Raw genomic sequence first — 19231 nt, forward strand, 5'->3', positions numbered from 1 at the left:
ACACATAACGAATAATTTATAAAGTAGTACAGTAGCCACCGCCATCATGAATTACCTGCCAGAGTCTTCACCTGTGTCATGAGTTAAGTGTATCCGCCAACTACATACACCGCAATGCAAGATCCAGCAGTTATAGAGCAAAATAGAAGTCCTTTACAGAAGCTCTTGGAAACCAAGCTCGCCAAAAATATAATGTTTCCATCCTTGTTGTTAGACATTTCTACAGAAACAATTTCTTCAGGTTGTACCCGCAAAAGAGGAAAAAAGAAAGGAATGCAGAAATAAAAGAATCTAAGTGTTAGTTTCTGTATCGAGGTCGTATACCGAAGATAATCCAGGCAAGCATCCAAGGTCAACGGCACTCCTGTCATGCCTGGACGCTTCCATGATTTGTAAGCAAGTGCCCTCTGACCAAGTAGATCATTGAAATGTACGCTGATCTTGCTTGCGTAATCTGGAGCTGGTAGTTGCTCGACTAATCTGGACCTCATAGCGCGTAATGGGTAAGCTCCATCTCCACATATTTTCAATCATCGGGGTCCATCTCCTCATCTTGCTCTGGGGATTTATTTGTGTCGCTTCTATCGGATTCCTGCTGCGTGTCTTGGCTAGGATCATCTTCGGGCAACTCACCCTCGTAATCCTCACTTTGAGGTTCATTATTCTTGGTAGACACGATTGCCAGGGTGCGAACCATCCAATCAGGGCAGTCTTCTTCACCTCCAAAAAGGAGCGCACCATGCTTATCTTTCACCGGTTGGACAACAGGTGACTTCGCCGTTCTGCAAGAGCACTCCGGTAACGGGTGTGCAAGAAAAGATGCAGGTTTTGACATCATAGCTGACATTTTGATGCCTTCTGTGCCTGCACTGTTATTGAGATGCTGACGTGCAGCCATTGTCCAATTCCGTGGTGGGTGATACAGATGATCACTGACATTTTCAAACAGTGTAGCAACAGTCTTTCTGTTCATATGAAAATAAGGGAATCAGTCATCATGTGCGAAATTACATATCAGTGAAAAATCTACATGGGCAAACAATGCTTTTGAACACCACTTAAATATGCTACTAAATTCTCAAGTGGCCTAGCTAGTCTGTACATAGCTTTTGCTTGGCGCAAAACCTAATGTGTTATCTACCTACATCCCGACATTAAGCATCTAGATTGTCAAAAGAATAAAAGATGTTTTTGAACACCACCTATACATGTACTAAATTCTCAAGTGACCTAGCCAGTCGTATGTACATATGTTATCCACCTACATCCTGACATTAAGCTATCTAGACTGTCAAAAGATGCATTTGAACACCACCTATATATGTACATGGCTTTTGCTTGGAGCAAAAATTAATGGGTTATTCACCTCTTGCATCCTGAAAACTACTTACGACTGCACATATGCCAGCAATGTTTTTCCAAACAAAAAAGGTTCAATTAAAAGAACAATTATTCTTAAGTTATAAGCAAACTGTACGAAGTCAATAGTACTGATAATAATGGTGTTATACCTGTCAGGCCTATAGGTTATACCAGATGGGGTTTGGTATAACCGGTGCCCCATAATCAAACTTGAGTAGTCTGGCCAACCACTCCCATCATTGTGAAACCCAGGGAAGAATGCATCAGCTTGAACAGAAACAAAATAATCAAGCGCGTCCCAGAGCAATCGGTGAGCTTGCCTCCTAAATTCAATGGGCGACGGATCAGGTTCCGTGTCATTCTCACCAATCCACCCATACCACCCTTCCTTCTCATGGGCATAAAATGGTCTTGCAGGAGGTGGAGGCAACGGCCTCGGACGAGGCCCTGCTTTTTTCCATTCCTCAATGAGTTCCTTCTCGCTCTTGGGAGGTGGAGGATGCGGCAAATCAGAGGAGAGAGGAGACTCTGGGCCAACTAAATCAGATAGCTCCCTCCGACTACACAAGGAAGTGCGATCAACTAAGTTGGCATACATAGCTCGTAGAGGAATGAGTATTCTTTGCCCACCAAAAGTTTCAGAACCAGCCAAGTATATTATTGTAGTTGATGGATAACCTAATGCTTGGAGTAGAAGTCCAACCTGTAAGTACAAATAGTTTACACCATAAGCTTGGAAGTAAACATCTATTACGAGTTAAACACGGTAATAAGCAAACCATGTTCCCCTAATTTCATGGAAGAGCAACAAGGCGCAATCCTAATTGTGTTCTACACAAAGAACAATGATTCATTGAATAATGCCACTTTGAACTGAAGATTAGAAGGCCCCAAAGTATAATGCATGACTACATTTTGTTTCTCTTCTTTTTCTGAATGTGCACGCCATGCCCATATATATTTTACTGGCATACCTATATGCATGTGAATAAGGTTTGTAGTATCTCATTTTTCACAGCTGAAGCTCAATTCATTGAGCTTTGCAGTTCACACGCAAAGGTTTAAACATGAAGTTAAAACCAACCTAAGATCACCAAGTGTACATAAAATATGGGGAAGACAACCAATAACTAGCAGTATAACTATCTCACTATGCTGATCGCATTTTGACACCCTAAGATTTCCAATGTGAAACAATGATATGTTTTGCAAGCTACACACAAAAGCTGGAAGCACTATTACATATTTCTATTAAGCAGATGAAACTTTACTCAAGTATGTGTATCATGAACAGTTCAATGCCAGATAATCAACCAAGTTGACTTTAGCAAACCATTAGAAGCAAACCTCACCTCTTCTGGCATCAGTGGACATGAACCATTTTTCTTTATGGACACTGAATCAACAGTTAGTTGTTCCTTCACGGTTCCTCGTTTGATCATCTGATTCCTTCTATACTGAATCAATTCTGTATGGATGTCCTAGAAAAATCAAGTAACAACCAGTCACATAAATTCCATAAATAGACATTCAACAGAAATCCGTCCAACCTTCACATTAGAATAGAAAGAAACCATTCTAACTCCACCAACCTGGAAAAATTCAGCACAACCATGAAAAGCTAGAGTATCTCTTAGCAATCCTGGATGATATGCCAGATAAGGACGGCCAGATGCTCGCAACCTATACAAATACACAAGAACTATGAGAGAACAGCAAAAGCAAATAAATATAGCAGATTCATATTAAACTGGGGAAGTTTAAAGGGTATAATTTTCAATTTTACATATGTATATCACCCTACATCTAGAGTGAGCAACCGAAAACTCCCTAGTACAACCAAATATTCCAGAATGTAAAAGCAACATCGCATTTTCTTAATAAATTATAAGCAAGACAACTAGCAAATTGAAGCTTTGTTAAAGGCTTCAAAAGTGCCCCAGCAATACGATGAGAGTTACAGTCAATGCAACCACACAATATATATTGGCTCAGGCCACTGGCAACTACAGATAATTCAAAACACGAACGGTGATCCATAGCATGTACAAATATTAGAAAGACAGAAAGCATCACCTTCCTACTATTTGGCTACCGAGAGACCGAATTTCTGGACGGAACTTGAGAGCATGGAAAGCTACCCTGCACCTAAGTCTCTGAAGTTCCTCCAAGCTTGCAGGAAGAATTGACTGCAAAATCATCATACTCTAAATCCTCGATGTACCACGAAAAAAAAGGAAAAAAGAGTTAGTGGGACCTGGAGGATACCTGGAGACATTTACCTCCATTAACGATTATCCCAAGGACTTTTGATTTGACAAGTCTGGGCAAGACATCTGTGGTGTAATAGTCTGAAGTGGCTGTATTCTTAGGAGATACTGTTGGGAATTTGATCTTTTTTCTAGCCTCTCTAAGATCCTTTGGCAAACCCCGCACGATTGGCACGTCATCGGAAAGTGCAGCAATGAAGTGTTCTTCATCATAGAGATACGAAAAACTTTTGAAATTTGAACTGCATAGTCAAAACAAGGAAAGTAGTAGAGCATTATTTAGTGGTCAATATAAGACAGCGTACAGGTAATAGATAAAGCCGCAAGCTGAATATACAAAGAGCATGAGAAGGTGACCTGATGCCTCTTGCACGAGTTGTCGCTTGTATCTCAGGAATAACAAGAGTGGCATTTAAGAGCCTGGCAACGGCGACAAGATCACAGATCTAACAAACAGAAATATGTCATATTCCTACAGCACAATGACAACACAAATGGCAATTAGCACTAGGAAACTTACTGAAGACTGTATCTTCTCAAAGCCACCGTAAATCTTTGCATAAATAAAACCATTATCCTTAGCTGGAGCTGTAACATGGCGTATCAAACAAATCAGACTATTGATCAAGCGTGAGAGTTTGAATTGGGAGATACAACTCATAAAGGTACATTTTAATGAAAATACTGAATATACAAATAACACCAGTTTAATTAACCAAACACTTCCTAAAATGTTATAAGCTCTGCAGTAATTACAGATGATGTGACAAACTTCCAAATAAAGCAAAGCAAAAGAGGTATACAAGCATATTTATCCACAGTAGTATGGAGGAGAAAATCATTAATCAGTAACCAATCTAAGATCAACTACATTATACTAGGGAGTGGTGATTACAATGTAGCCACAAAACAGGGGAGAGCTGAATCAATCAAAATGAATCAAAGAATAAGATGTAAATAAAAGCATCAAGTATGTGTGCCTATTCAATGTCTGAAAAAGGTAATCCCGCAAAAAAAATGTCTGAAAAAGGTAGGTTGCGCTGTTTGCTGTTATAAACAAACTGAATGACTAAGCTAGGAATAGAAGTTGCAAGCAAATTATAAGTTGAGAGCCAAATTACCAGGGTACAATTGTCTAGGTTTTGCATAAGGGTGTAGGAGATCAAGTGTACTCAATGGGCCCCACAACCTACGGGGTCGAGGCTTCTGCCATGACCATGAAGAAAGAGGAAAGAAGATATTAGCTCCAAAACAACTCTTTCCAAAAAGATATGATGAATCTAAATATCAGCATCTGAACTGTGGATTCATTTGAAAGTAATACTCATGACTTACCGATCCAAATGGAAGAACATTGTCCAAGTTGTACTTACTAATTCCCCCGGCAGAATAATTTGCAAGGAAAAGGTGCACCAGCAGCGACAGCATCAACAAGATGATGCCGACGGCCGTGGCCAGCTTGAATTTGCTTTTGAGGAGCATCTTATTTCATTACTCTCAGTTCCAAATCCTGCTGAACGGATTCAATATCAGCGTTTTGGGCAGATAAACCAGGCCTATCTGAGATGCCCCACAAGCTACAAGCGGAACCAGAAATGCAAGGCTCATATTTGAGGAGTATGTTCTCTAGTTAATCTTAAGCTAAATGTTCATCCGGAGACTGGGGCAGATCTTATCGCGTACCCTACATTGAACGATAATTAGGTTCCCTCACCATGAAAACCCCTAATTAATCAACACCCACCGCGGCTCGCCAGACGCGCAACCCCCCTCTCCCGTCCACGGAGCCCGCCCACGCGATCGAACCAGTCGCCTCCCCGCACCGTGAGCGACCCCGCGAAGGGGCGCAAGGATCCATCACTAGCGCGGAGCGCCCACGGCTGGGAAGTCGGGATCCAGATCCCCACGCGACGCAGGAGTACAGAGGTACGTACAATATAGATGGAGGGGAACGGGATGCCGTACCTGCCTGCCTGCGGCGGCGCCCCACGGCGGACGGGCGGCGGAGGGAGAGTTAGGGTTAGGCGAAGCAGGAGGGCTCCGATTCGGAGGAGCCACTCGGGGCGGCGACCTGCGGAGTGGAGAGGTGGAGTGAAGTGGGGCGCTCTCCTCTCTCTCTCGCTCTCTCTCTCTCTCTGCCTCCCTCCCCGTCTCTCTCCTCGGCGAGGTGGCGACCTGCGTGCTCTGGTCGAGGTGGAGCACGTGGAGGGTGGGTGACCTGGTGGGGCCGGTCAGTCAGTGGATCGAACGGCAACGCCCTGGTCTCTCATCCGATTCATCATCCTTCCTTTCTTTTTCCTTTGCTATATTCCCAATGATGTTGCCGAAAGCAATAAGTGCTTCCTCAACAAGGAGATCAACAAAAGTAACAAAGGAGACAATTTGATTCATTCGTGTATCGTTTATGTATGGATTGTTGAATTGATGAATTGGTTCTGTATTATATGATCTACCTGCTTGTATTTGCATGAAGATGAGGGTTTGAATATGAGGGCGCAGTTGTCCAGACGGGCATATGGGGGCAGGCTAGCATTGTATACAAACACGTCCACGGATATTTAGGGGGTCAAATGTATTCGGTCGGTTTGAAGTGCTCTAAGATACAAGTACAATATCAATTATAGGGCTCATCGAGTTAGGAGAACTTGATGAGATCTAAGTATCAATTTGGGCATAAGCGGTATAATTGCTAATGTGTAATGACTCCCGATTGTGTAGTCCTTTATATAAGATCATCATTGTCGTCTTTATATTGGCTCTGTCTGGTGGTCGCCATGTCGGTGCGTTAGTCATGTAGGCGAAGAAGTTTCAACCTAAGTTGTTCTACAACACATTGGTCGCTCCCATGTAACCCGTAAAGATTCCTTGATTGGTCTTTGTGGAAAGGATAGCACTTGATTGTTGACGTTCCTGGCCCATACTTGAGCCTTGTCAGGTCCAGTTATAGATTCACATCGTCAAGGTTCAGTAGTTTACTTATTATCGACGAACCCACCATCACCACTTGCATTAAAGATTGGGTTACAACTAATGTCCATGTAGATATTGACCGCGTGGGCGTGGTGAGCAATCTTCAAATAATTTGCTACTTAAAAATATTGTATCATTCCCTTTCCTGGTGGGACGGAACGTGTCCTGCTTGCTTTTGTCCGACTCCCTACCACACTATGCTTCTCTCCCGCACACAAGGTTTTTCCAGTTCATCCTACAAGTTCCTCCCAGCCTCCTTGAATCATGACGCTCAGACCGTAGGTCCCTTCCCAAATCCTTCGACGAACCCCTGTCCCTTCTCCTCTCGCTCCTGACACCCATATCTAGGGTTTCGGTGTCGCCAATCCCATCCAACTCTTGATGACGTAGCTCAGGACCCTATGTGAGTCGAAGATGGGTGACAAGCAAAGGGTGAAAAAATAGCGTACATGGCTCCAACAACACCACGTGGTAGTCATATGCCTCACCGGTCTGGCGCCGACAGTGACTTGCGCGAAGGGTTCTTGGTTTGTGGTGTAAGGTGATCTGGTGTAAAGGTAAGCGCCGAACTGATGGTTTATGTTAGTTATCTCGATGATTGGTGTTCTATATCTTTAGTGATTACTATAGAGTTGAATTTGCCGAATCGAGTTGTCTTTGTGCATCAATGTGTCAACAAGGGTATAACTATAACAATTTAAGAGCCCCAATAATTCTCAGTAGTAGTGCAAACTAAAGCATTAAACAATCGGATCATGACTGGCCTTTCATTGTTAGAATGATTTTATGTGCTACGGTGAAGAGAATAAGCACTGAAAGCATGCTTGCATTCACTTTAGCTCGTTCATTGTGTTACAGGGCGGCGTGTTCACTATCGTGCATGATGCTCGCTGCTTCACTGTCAAGTGATTGTTGTTTTGACCAATCTTATACGATTTGTTTGAAGGAAAAACTTGTGGTTTCTTGGAAGTACAAGTAACTTCCGGCAACAATTTAGTAGCTTTTATAAGTTGGACTGTTTCGGGAGTTTTTTTAATAACCTTCACTGTACATACACTGTCATCAGAAGTGAGTTAATGTTTTCTTTATCTTTGTAGAGTAAGTGTTTATGATGGAGCTCATTTGACTGAATTTGCTACTGAGTTGCCACATTTTAAGGTGCCACAATTGAATAATACAACACTTTTTGGTAAGGATGTTAGTGCATTCATATATATTGAAAAGAGATGTATTTGCTTTTTGTTGGAGGTTTTCTGTATATTTTATATATACTGTAACTTTGTAGACAACAATTTGCTTGCTAACCATCAAGGTCAACTTCTGCTATGCCCCTTTTCCTCAGTGCATGTGTGGCCACTTAAGGAGTACTCCCACTCAAGAGTAGTACTCCCTCCGATGGAGGGAGTATGTGTTTATCAATAAAGGGTTTTTTCATTCTAGTTTGAAAAAATATGTGCCTTGCTAACATTTTGAATCTATACCTGCAAGGAATTGAAAGTTGCATTCTTCGACATTTCTGATCTCTGAAAGTAACTCACAATAATTAGTGCATTTTATAGTAATTCAACTTTTGTTTATCTTGTTGCAGATGGATCCCATCAAATGAAAATAATTTGATCTCGTGGATCCTGATTTCGATGGGAAGATAAGACAAAGGTCGAATCATATACACCACAGGAGAAGAGATCTGAACAAACATCAACATTGGTCAAGTTTGCTGAGAAGGAGGAGTTTGAAAATTCAAACATTTTTATGGAGCCATCATTTTGTATCACATTTTTTACTGTTGAAATGCACTATACTGGACTGGGGGGTGGGGGATAGCGTTGTCGATATAGGAAATCTTTGTTCCTTGGTCGGTAAGGGCATGTACATTGGTTCAGACAACCGGTTGTCTGCAGCGACACTCCACGTCACCTTTAGACAGAGGAAAAACACACCGTACAATAGACCATCTGTTTAACTGTCTGCAACACTCAAAAATTAGGAAAATAATGTTACTAGTCCAGACTAAATCTGCTGAAAGTCTCATCCACCTCCGGCCATTAGAGCCACCATCCGTGCAGCTTCTGTGTGATGTGAAGGGCTCACGAGCCTGCCATTCTAGTCCAGCTAGCTCTATATTCATCCCACAGACAAAGATTGTGGACTGGACGAGGCCGACGATGGGGGGAGTCTGGTCACAGCCGATCTGCATGACAGGTCAGCGGCAGCAGCAATGTCAGAGGTGTTGGAGAAGAGGGAGTTGTGTCAGAATGTCAACAAGGGCGTCCCTGCGGCCGTCATCATCATCATGTCTGTCTGCATCCGGCTGAGGTACAGAGGATTGGAACATTAATCCACGGACAGAGAGGCAGTGTCGTGGTTCTAAACCTGACAGTAGAAAGGGGGTAGGTATGGAGAGGCAAGATCTTAGCTGTGGTGAAGATGTACATGCGAGATTTACGAGTTCAGGCCCTTCTCTGAGGAAGTAATAGCCCTACGTCTCGGTGCCTGGAGGCGATCGATTGGATTATGTGTGTTGTATTACAAAGAGTGCGAACCCTTGTGCCAGAGGAGGGGGTGGCTTATATAGAGTGCGCCAGGACCCCAGCCTACCTCAATTACAAGGGAACTAATGTACATAAAGTAAGGGGCGTTACTGGTAATGCCAGCATTAAGTACTCTTAATGCCCATGGAGACTAAGGAATGAATATCTGCCCATTGCGCGTCCTACCGACTCCTAGTATTTGATGTAATCGAGTGGTTCCCATATGGTCGAGTGAAGGTAGAGAATTCTGGTCGAGTGATTGTATCGTCGAGTGGATTCTTGGTCTTCTCATCTTCTGGGGTATTGACCTTGGGTAGGGTGTGTAGGTCAGGCCTATGACCCTACCCCAGGTCTGTATCCTCATCAGTAGCCCCCGAATGGATTAAGGTGTGAGTGAAAGGTAGGTTGAAATTGAACCTGTTCTGAGCTTTGGGACTTCGAGAGTGCTTTCTATAAGTCTGAACGCCTGCTTTGATATTTGATGTTGACTCAGTTGCCTTGATCCATTCAGCGCACAGTCGAATGAATTGTTGATCTCGTGTACCGAGTGTTATGTTGGAGCGCGGGATCTTTGGGCGTGATTGTCTGCAGCGTATCCCGGATTTCGCGGGATATGAAATTTCGGGGGAGCGCGCCAAACGGGGGAGGCCGAAGCGGGCGGAGCGGATAAGCAGTGATTCCTCAATTCTCGCGCCGCCTTTTTCGCCACGTATGTTGCGCGCGACTGTTGCGGGATTTGACGGGATGTCCCGGCCCCACTCGTCAGTGACTCGGACATGACCTCATATAAGGTGACCGGACCGAGGCGTATGCACTGTGCGCATTTTCTGTTCTTCCTCCTTTCTCTGCTTCTCCGCCGCACCTTCCTCTTCCACTCCGACGCTGTTGCCCCGTCGCTATGGTGAAGGACAAGACGGTGGCGCTAGAGCGCGCAAAGAAGACGAAGGATGCGGCAAAGGGCAAGAAGCAGCAGCGCGGGTCGTCGTCGCGCGCGAGGCTGCCGCCGGGCTGGATCCAGGAAGATTGGATTCGGTCTTCGATTCAGCAGGCGGACCTGGACGAGCTGATGGAGTCGGGGTTGATCGTCAAGGGAGCGGCGAGGCTGTCGGAGGGGGAGATGAGTCCTTAACCTCGACCGGGTGAGTGCATTCTGCTCGCCACCCACATCGACCGTGGCTTTTCGCTTCCCCTGCATCCTTTCTTTCGGGGGTTTCTGAACTTCTTCGGCGCTCAACTCCACCATTTCTCTCCCAACACCATTATGCATTTAGCTGCTTTCATGTCGATGTGCGAGAACTTCTTGGGGTGTCGACCGCACTGGGGTCTTTTCAAATACATCTTCACTATTCGTTCCCAGTCGGTGAAAAAGGCCAAGTCGAGTGACTCAAAAACCCATGTCATCCAGATGTGTGGGGGTTTAGGCATCCAAAAGAGAAAAGGGAGTGCCTTCCCTACCATGACCCTTCCCAACTCTGTTAGAGGCTGGCAGTCGACCTGGTTCTATTGCCAAGATGTCGCGACCCCTGGTCAGTCGACCGGTCTCCCCCACTTCTCGTTTGACCGAATCCACGCTCCTGCTCCACTGAAAGTGACTGCTGGTGAGATCATGGAGACAAGGATGTTGGTGGACAAGGTGGTTCAGCTTATCAACGATGGCGTCACGGGTCTGGATCTGTTGGAGGTGTTCCTTAGTCGACGCATCCAGCCCCCTCCAGGCCCGCGATCACCTGATGTCGCTGTATTCTGGGCCGGACGACACCGCTCGGACCCATCCGGAAGAAGTGCCGCCCGCAACAGTAGCCTCGTGGCTGAGGAGCATCAAAGGCAATCAGGACAACCCCAGAGGGTCTAGGCGGGTCGTTCCCTTCAGCAGCGCAAATCCACCCGACAAGATTCTCTTTTCGTTTCAACTGTTTCTCATTCATGCTCCAACTGCACTTGATATTGACCGGCTCTCGTTCGACCAATTTGCTCTGTAGGTGTTCACTGAGATGCATTCGATGCCCAACGGTGAACAGGCCTTGGAACAGGTCCAGGAGGGGAGGACAGCGCGGAGGATAGTGTCGAGTGGGATTCTCAGGGAAGTGACGAGGAGGAGGAGAGCGAGGAATCAGACGAGGAGGAGGAAGTCGACTCACCGCCACGCTTCGAACATCGATCCAAACAACAGCATGATTCGGTCGGCGGGCGTGGGAAAGGCGTGGGTCCAAGTGGCGGAACTCAGAAACGCACTCGGACGTCGACTCCGGAGCTGACGGAGAAGGTGGCCAAGCAGCCTAAAGTTGCTCCTCCCAAGACCCGGAAGACCTTGCCGCGAATCAAGATGGACGTCCCCGTTGCCTTAGGGTGAGTATCTTGTTTAAGTTTCTGTAAGTCGACTGAAAGTTTTCTTGATCTGACCGACCAACTCTTGTGTCCTTTCAGCCCTACCTCTGCTTCCACCAACATGGATGTTGACAAGGCGCCAAGAGACAAAGAAGCCACCTCACAAGCTGGTAAGTTCATTAACTCAGTTCTGCTTAACCGAGTGGGCGGTCGATTGACTGAAAATTTGATACTTCTCTTCTTATGTAGCTCCGCAAGACGTCGTTGTGCTTCCTGACGATGAAGAAGAATAAGCGCCTCTACGGGAGAGGAGGAAGAAGAGTGGAGGTTCGAGCAGGAGGAGGCTTGAAGTCCAAATCCCTCAGTCGACACTGGTGCAGTCGACACCGGCGCCTGAGGCGATGGTTTGGGCTAACGTCACGTTTGCTAACCCGTTGACAACTGATCATCCGTCGGGGTCGACTGCACAGACACCCGCTGCACCGGTGCAACTCCACTCATCTGATCCAGCAACTGCTTCGACTCCTCTGGAGCCATCCCTCTTTGCTGCATATCAAACTCCAGACGACTCACCGAGTGCCGCTACGGAAGCTCTTCGCCAGGCGAATCTTGTCATGGAGCAGGTGAAAGTGATGCATGAAGCTAGTCAGATAGCCTACAATGCCAGCACTGCTCTTCAGACCAATGTCCAGGTCAGTAGAATTCCGACCGAATCTTTGAGCGTTACTTTGTATCTAAACACCCACTAGGTGTTCCTTCGATTAGAACCCAAGAGATCTTCAATTTTGCACTTTCCGAATTAGTGGGGGCACGTCGAGTGCACCCACTGGGTGTAGTCCCCGAGACCACGGTCGGCTGCTGGCAGTCGACTGGGGTCTGGTAATATATCTCTCTGTCCTCTCTCTTTTTTTAACTCATGTTGGGTATTGATCTGATCTAGTGGGGGCATGCTAAGTGCACCCACTGGGTGTAGCCCCCGAGACTATTGTTGAATATTTGATTCGGCAGTAGTCTTAGAGTAAATCTTTTCCTTCACAGTCTCTTATTTCTGTCGACTGGAATGCTTGTCTTTCCGACTGCAGAGGTCTTGTGATCTCGGAGCTCGGCTTACCGAGTTGAAGAAGAAGCATATCAGTGTTGAACTTGACCTCGAATTGGCGAAGAAGAACCTGAAGACTGCCCAATAAGAAACGGTCATCATGGGAGGTAACCATTCGACTGTTTCGTCTGCCTGGTGGACTTTCCACTGCCTTTCTTTCAGTCTCTTTGAACCGAGTGACTTCACATAAGCAGATGTGCGTAGTGAAAATCGCCAACTCCAGTCTTGTCTGAAGAGTGTTGTTTCTTTAGAGAGGATGAAGGAAGCTTTGGAACAGAAGGATCTGGATCTGTCGGCTGCTCAGAAGGAGGCACAAGAGAAGATGAAGCTCACGGACTAGAAGATGGCTTCAGTCGGCAAGTTGGAGGATGAGAACGCGAAATTGAAGACGGCTGTCTCGGACGCCAATCGTGAAGTCGACCAACTGAGGAAGGACAAGGAGAATCTGACCGCTGAAGTTGATGGTCTCAAGACCAAGATGGGCAAGCTAGAGTCTCATTTGGAACAACTTGTGGCGAAACTTGTCTCGAAGCTTGAAGGTATGATTGTTCCATTAGATAACTATTGTCGACTGAAATTTATGATACTGTCGACTCATTGTTTGTTGTGATGGACCAGAACTCTGTCAGGACTTTGAAGCCGAGACTGGACGGGTCGAGACAAGTCTCGACCCCATCAACTGTCCCATGAAAGACGAGGTCGCGATGAACTTGCTTCGATTGGAATCACGCTTGGACGATGCAGTCGACTATGTAGCTCGGCTGAAGGCGGCGATGGCTCGAGTGGACACTGAAATCTGGCCTCAGGCGGACATGTCTCAAGACCTCGAGTCTTTAATGACTCGGCTGAATCAGATTCCAGGTCAAGTGCAAGAGTGGAAGAAATCTGCTTCCCGCTGTGGTGCTGACATTGCCTTGTCTTTGGTCCGAGTGCACTGCAAGGAAGCTAAGGAAGACAAGCTGGCAGCTCTCAAAGTGGCAAACACTAAGAAGCATTCCTTCCAAGACTTCATGGACACTTTCCTCGAGGCAGCCACTCGCATCGCCGATAGCATCGATCTAGACAGCTTCTGCAACCCGACCAATCCTTCTCCTGCCGAGTGATTAAAAAACACTATGCCACCGCTTTTATTTGCCTCGGAATGCTGAGTGGATTTGTAACCGTTAAAACTCCTTCGGGCCTGATGCCTGAGCACTTTATTCTGCGGTTAAGAACCTCCGAACTTATCATCTCACATATTACGTCTGCCTTCGACCGAAATCTGCGTTTCTCTCGAACTACTGTTTGTTTGCTTAGTGCAGCTTCTGGGAGAGGAGGGCCAGTCGCCTGATCAATGATTTTGCGTTCTAGTCGACCAGATGGGTGATCGATCGGGTGATCTTGACGTTCCGGTTGACCGATCGGGTGATCTTTGAGTAGCATTGATCAGCTCATCCGCAAGGCACTCAGCAATGGTCTTGACGTTCCAATCGGCCGATCGGGTGATCTTTGAGTAGCATTGATTAGCTCATCAACAAGGCACTCAGCAATGGTCTTGACGTTCCAGTCGACCGATCAGGTGATCCTTGAGTAGCATTGATCAGCTCATCAGCAAGGCACTCAGCAATGGTCTTGACGTTCCAGTCAACCACCTGGTAAGGTTTTTCAAACTTAGGCAAGTACCGGACTGCAGCTAAGCCCCAGAGTGAGAGGATTGCTCTCCACTCGGTAGGATTTTTACAAACTCAGGCAAGTGCGAGACTGCAGCTAAGCCTCCGAGTGGGAGGTTTGCTCACCACTCGATAGGATTTTTTTTAAACTTAGGCGAGCACTGGGCTGCAGCTAAGCCTCCCGAGTGGGAGGCGGACTCACCACTCGGTGGGATTTTACAAACTTAGGCGAGCACTGGGCTGCAGCTAAGCCCCCGAGTGGGAGGTGGCCTCACCACTTGGTAGGATTTTACAAGCTTAGGCGAGCACTGGGCTGCAGCTAAGCCTCCCGAGTGGGAGGCGGACTCACCACTCGGTAGGATTTTATAACTTTATCTTAGGCGAAATAGGTTCGCTGCTAAGGCAATGCATACAAAAGAAATAAACAACAATCATTCGAAAGACTGTAAAATGATGTCTTTTGATAAACAAATTAAGAGGTACTTCTTATTACATCTCATTAGTCTAAATACTTAAGAGTAAAAAGGACGGAGCAGTTCCGCGTTCCAGGCGCGCGGTTCATCTTTGTTGTGCTCGACGTTGAAGAGACGATATGCTCCGTTGTGGAGCACCTTGGTGATGACGAAAGGCCTTCCCAAGCGGGGGCGAGCTTGTGTGGCTTCTGCTGATCCACTCGGAGGACCAAGTCCCCTTCCTGGAATGCCCGACCCCTTACGTTCCTGGCATGGAATCGACGCAGGTCTTGCTGATAAATAGTCGACCGGATCAAGGCCATCTCTCTTTCTTCCTCCAGGAGGTCGACTGCATCTTGTCGAGCTTGCTCTGCTTCCTCCTCTGAGAAGAGTTCGACTTGGGGAGCATTGTGGAGCAAATCGCTCGGCAAAATAGCTTCGGCTCCGTAGACTAAGAAGAATGGAGTCCGTCCGGTCGACCGATTGGGAGTTGTTCTCAGCCCCCACAACACTGACGGGAGCTTATCAACCCAAGCTCCAGCCGTGTGCTTGAGGTCACGCATTAACCGAGGCTTCAATCCTTTGAGAATCAATCCATTCGCCCACTCAGCCTGTCCATTCGACTGAGGGTGGGCAACCAAAGCGTAATCGACCCTCGTGCCTCGGTAAGCGCAAAAGGTTCTGAACTCGTCGGAGTCGAAGTTCAACCCGTTATCCGTGATGATGCTATGTGGTACACCATATCTGAATATCAACTCTCTAATGAAACTCACAGCAGTGCTTGCTTCAAGGTTTTTGATGGGCTTGGCTTCGATCCACTTAGTAAACTTGTCGACTGCTACCAGCACATGGGTAAATACGCTCCTGCCGGTCCTCGGAGGTCCAACCATGTCCAATCCCCAAACGGCAAAAGACCAGACGAGTGGAATAGTCTTTAGAGTTGATGCGGGTTTGTGTGACATATTGGAGTAAAACTGACACCCTTCACACTTATCCACTATCTCCTTTGCCATCTCGTTGGCGTACGGCCAATAAAATCCGGCTTGGTATGCTTTGGCCACGATGGTCCGAGAGGACGCATGGTGACCACAGGTCCCCGAGTGAATATCATTGAGAATCCGGCCTTCTTCTAGCGTGATGCACTTCTGGCAAACCCCAGTCGCACTTTCTCTAAACAACTGTCCTTTTATCACAGTAAAGGATTTAGACCGTCGGACGATCTGTCGAGCCTTGCTACCTCTTGAGCACTGCGTAGGATTTCCCCGAAGAGGATAGGATGATGCAGTAAAGTAGCATAAGTATTTCCCTCAGTTTTTGAGAACAAAGGTGTCAATCCAGTAGGAGATCGCGCACAAGTCCCTCGTACCTACACAAAACGATAGCAACTCGCAACCAACGCTTAGGGGTTGTCAATCCCTTCACAGTCACTTACGAGAGTGAGATCGGATAGAGATAATATTTTTGGTATTTTTGATAGATAGATGCAATGTAAAAAGTAAAAGGCAAAGTAAAACAAAGCAAGTAAATAAAGTAATATAGATTGATATGATGAGAATAGACCCGGGGGCCATAGGTTTCACTAGTGGCTTCTCTCAAGAGCATAAGTATTCTACGGTGGGTGAACAAATTACTGTTGAGCAATTGATAGAAAAGCGAATAATTATGATATTATCTAGGTATGATCATGTATATAGGCATCACGTCCAAAACAAGTAGATCGAAACGATTCTGCATCTACTACTATTACTCCACTCATCGACCGCTATCCAGCATGCATCTAGAGTATTAAGTAAAACAGAGTAACGCTTTAAGTAAGATGACATGATGTAGAGGGATAAATTCATGCAATATGTCACGACCATTTTTTTCAATAAAATAATTATTGAGAAAATCGATCTTTAGATCCCAGTATAGGAAAAGTCATCCTCACTGGTAGACAAATACTTGATGAACCGAGGACCAGTAGCATAAAATATATTACAGGGTTGAGCTGAGGCTGCTCAACAAATTATTACAAACTCGCCAATATTTTACATAAGGGCGGTTATGACATAGGGGTGTGGTGGCATGCTACTAGCTCGAGGTAAAAAGTGGTGGTGGATAACTTGAATCCTAACTGGCAGCTCATCGAGCATCGAGGTGAGGCTCGATGAATTTATTCTGGGGTGGCGGAAGCGGATATGATACAGTGACCAAAATAGGATCGCACGGGACTGACTGGGACTCCTCTAGGCGTCGGACTCGCTATCAAACTCTTCATCCATGAGATCGCCTTCATCAACATCTGGCCAAATCAACAAGCCAGGTGAGTACTTTGAAAGTACTCGCCAGACAGTTCGGACAAAAGATATAATAAATGAATGCATGAATGCGTCATGAATAAAAATAATGATGCTCATCCCAACAATAATATTATTGCATGACTTGATAAATAAGAATAAATAACTGAAAACCGATCGGGTGTCTGGAGCGACGCCTCAAAAGGTAAACAAATAAAATTCATGCCGCAGTCGGGCGTCTAAGCGACACCACATAAAGGGCTTAAAAGAAATGCCGCAGTCGGGCGTCTAAGCGACACCACATAAAGGGCTTAAAAGAAATACCACAGTCGGACATCTGAGCAACGTCATAGACAGGGCTTATAAAAGAAATGCCACAGTCGGACATCTGAGCGACGTCACAGACAGGGCTTGTAAAAGAAAATGCCACAGTCGGACATCTGAGCGACGTCACAGAAAGGGCTTATATAACAAAAGTAAATAACAAGTATGCCACAGTCGGATGTCTGAGCGACATCACAGAAAGGGCTTCTATAACAAAAGTAAATAACAAGTATGCCACGGTCGGATGTCTGAGCGACATCACATAAAGGGCTTATATAACAAGAGTAAATAACAAGTATGCCACAGTCGGATGTCTGAGCGACATCACAGAAAGGGCTTTATAACAATGGTAACCAACAGGTTAGTCCATCCACAAGAATAAACTTTAAACCGGATGTACACACATGTAGTTCGCCGGAGTTTTGTCACCGAGGCTGATATCTGACAAGATAAGATGAATACAGTACTTGGACAAGTACAAGATGATTTAAAGAATTTGAGACTCTGCAGAGTTTGTACTAACTGACCACAGCCAATGGATTTCCGTAGTCACGAAGTACTAGTTCCGTTTACGGTATTTCAGTAGAAACACATTTAACTAGTACACACCAGTTTCACCTCACGATGCCACGAATCACCCTGGACAACGTCCAAGAAAAACTTTGAGACGGGGAGGTCACAACCTCGAATAGCATGGGATCAAATTTCTATACGCGCGCTCTAAGGGGTGCCCCCCTCTCGGTCCCAACCGAAAACACCCATGCCCCCTGACTGGATGATGGGCTTTAATCCAGGGCCATGGAACCCTCATCCCGGCCTCTCTATTTGGTGTGTACCAGGAAAACGATTTGCAACTTACTAAGTCATATTCCTTTCGGAAAACATGTGACAGTACAGGAAGGAATGAATGGGAATGTGATTTGTTTCACGATGACACGGAAGTCAAATAATCTGGCATAAGACTGGCATGTCACACACTGCCATCTTACCCATCCTCATGCCATCACATGGCCATGCAAATATGTATCCAACAACATAATGCTTTCCGAAACTTACTTTCCACTTATGTGCATGAAATATATCATTCAAAGAAATGTTCATAAACATGCCATGACTATACAAAAATGCAAACATGCAACAACCACTCATCATATCAAGAGTTCAAACATGCTTGCCTTGTTCGGAGTAGTCGGAGCCTAACTGGGTGAAGTTCGCAGCTCTGTCACCTCCTCCGACATCTACGGTATAAAAAAAATACGTACGTAACGTAAATACCGTGAGTGTACAGAAAAGTGTTCCAAATATTTTTCAAATAAATATGGCACAAAATTAGACAGAAAAATAAAGATGACAGAAAAAGAATCAATCAAAAACCATTTTCTGTTTAAAAGTTATAAGAGTTTTGGTCCAAGGACCCATCTGTAATGAAACAGAAAACTTCCAGGGGGTTCTGCGGAAAAGTCCAAAAAACGGTTCGTTTAAAAGAAAAGACTGAGAGGCTGATAGGCGGGCTCCACCCGTCAGGTTTGAATTTTCAAACGAGGGAAACAGGGCGCGACGGTGCCCGAGAGTTGCGGTGGTCGCCGACGGCGATCCACGGCGAGGCAAGGTGATCGGGGGTTACCATCGTGCTCAGTGCACCTTTCCGCGTCGGTGGGTGGTGGTAGAAGTCACCGGCGAGCACCACGTCGATGGCGGCCCTTGCTCCGGCGGACGGTGGTTTGGGTGGTCGTGGGTCTTGCCGGAGAGAGCTGTGGGGGTCAAATTGAAGTGGGGGTCAGCCTCCTGGTGGTGGTACGAGGCTACGGGCAAGAGTAGGGCGGCGGAGGAGTTCTCACCGAAGAGAACGTTGCCGGAGCCCGAGGCGGACGGAGGTGGCCGGAGTTGAGGAAGAAGGGCCCCTCAAGGCTCTTCCAGTGGCTAGACGGGGTCTGGTGAGGTGGTGGAGTTGTGCGGGGGCGAGAGCAAGC

The 19231-nt window shown here is 46.1% G+C and overlaps 1 protein-coding gene and 1 pseudogene across 3 annotated transcripts; one reads left to right on the forward strand and one right to left on the reverse strand.

Annotated features, from left to right (window-relative positions):
- LOC119323431 (protein EMBRYO SAC DEVELOPMENT ARREST 30-like) lies at positions 1–5804 on the reverse strand. 3 transcript variants are annotated; one of them, XR_005156300.1, is made up of 12 exons: positions 5598–5804; positions 4968–5142; positions 4754–4838; positions 4153–4220; positions 3990–4078; positions 3631–3874; positions 3439–3551; positions 2955–3045; positions 2715–2843; positions 1512–2065; positions 325–965; positions 1–220 (listed from the first exon to the last, which is right to left on the reverse strand). XR_005156300.1 is itself a non-coding variant. In XM_037597097.1 (11 exons), exons 2-11 carry the CDS (start codon positions 5112–5114, stop codon positions 527–529), a joined length of 1959 nt encoding a protein of 652 aa, XP_037452994.1. In that variant the 5' UTR covers positions 5115–5142; positions 5598–5804; the 3' UTR covers positions 1–526. The 3 variants fall into 3 exon arrangements, 2 of the variants coding, with proteins under 2 accessions (XP_037452994.1, XP_037453002.1); XM_037597097.1 differs by having other exon boundaries at positions 1–965; XM_037597105.1 differs by having other exon boundaries at positions 1–965; positions 4968–5145.
- A 1247-nt stretch (positions 5805–7051) lies between these two features.
- The window catches only part of LOC119323450, a 45982-nt pseudogene continuing 33802 nt past the window's right edge, over positions 7052–19231 (forward strand).

This window comes from Triticum dicoccoides, chromosome 1B, assembly GCF_002162155.2.
Source record: "Triticum dicoccoides isolate Atlit2015 ecotype Zavitan chromosome 1B, WEW_v2.0, whole genome shotgun sequence".
NCBI classification, from domain to species: Eukaryota; Viridiplantae; Streptophyta; class Magnoliopsida; order Poales; family Poaceae; genus Triticum; species Triticum dicoccoides.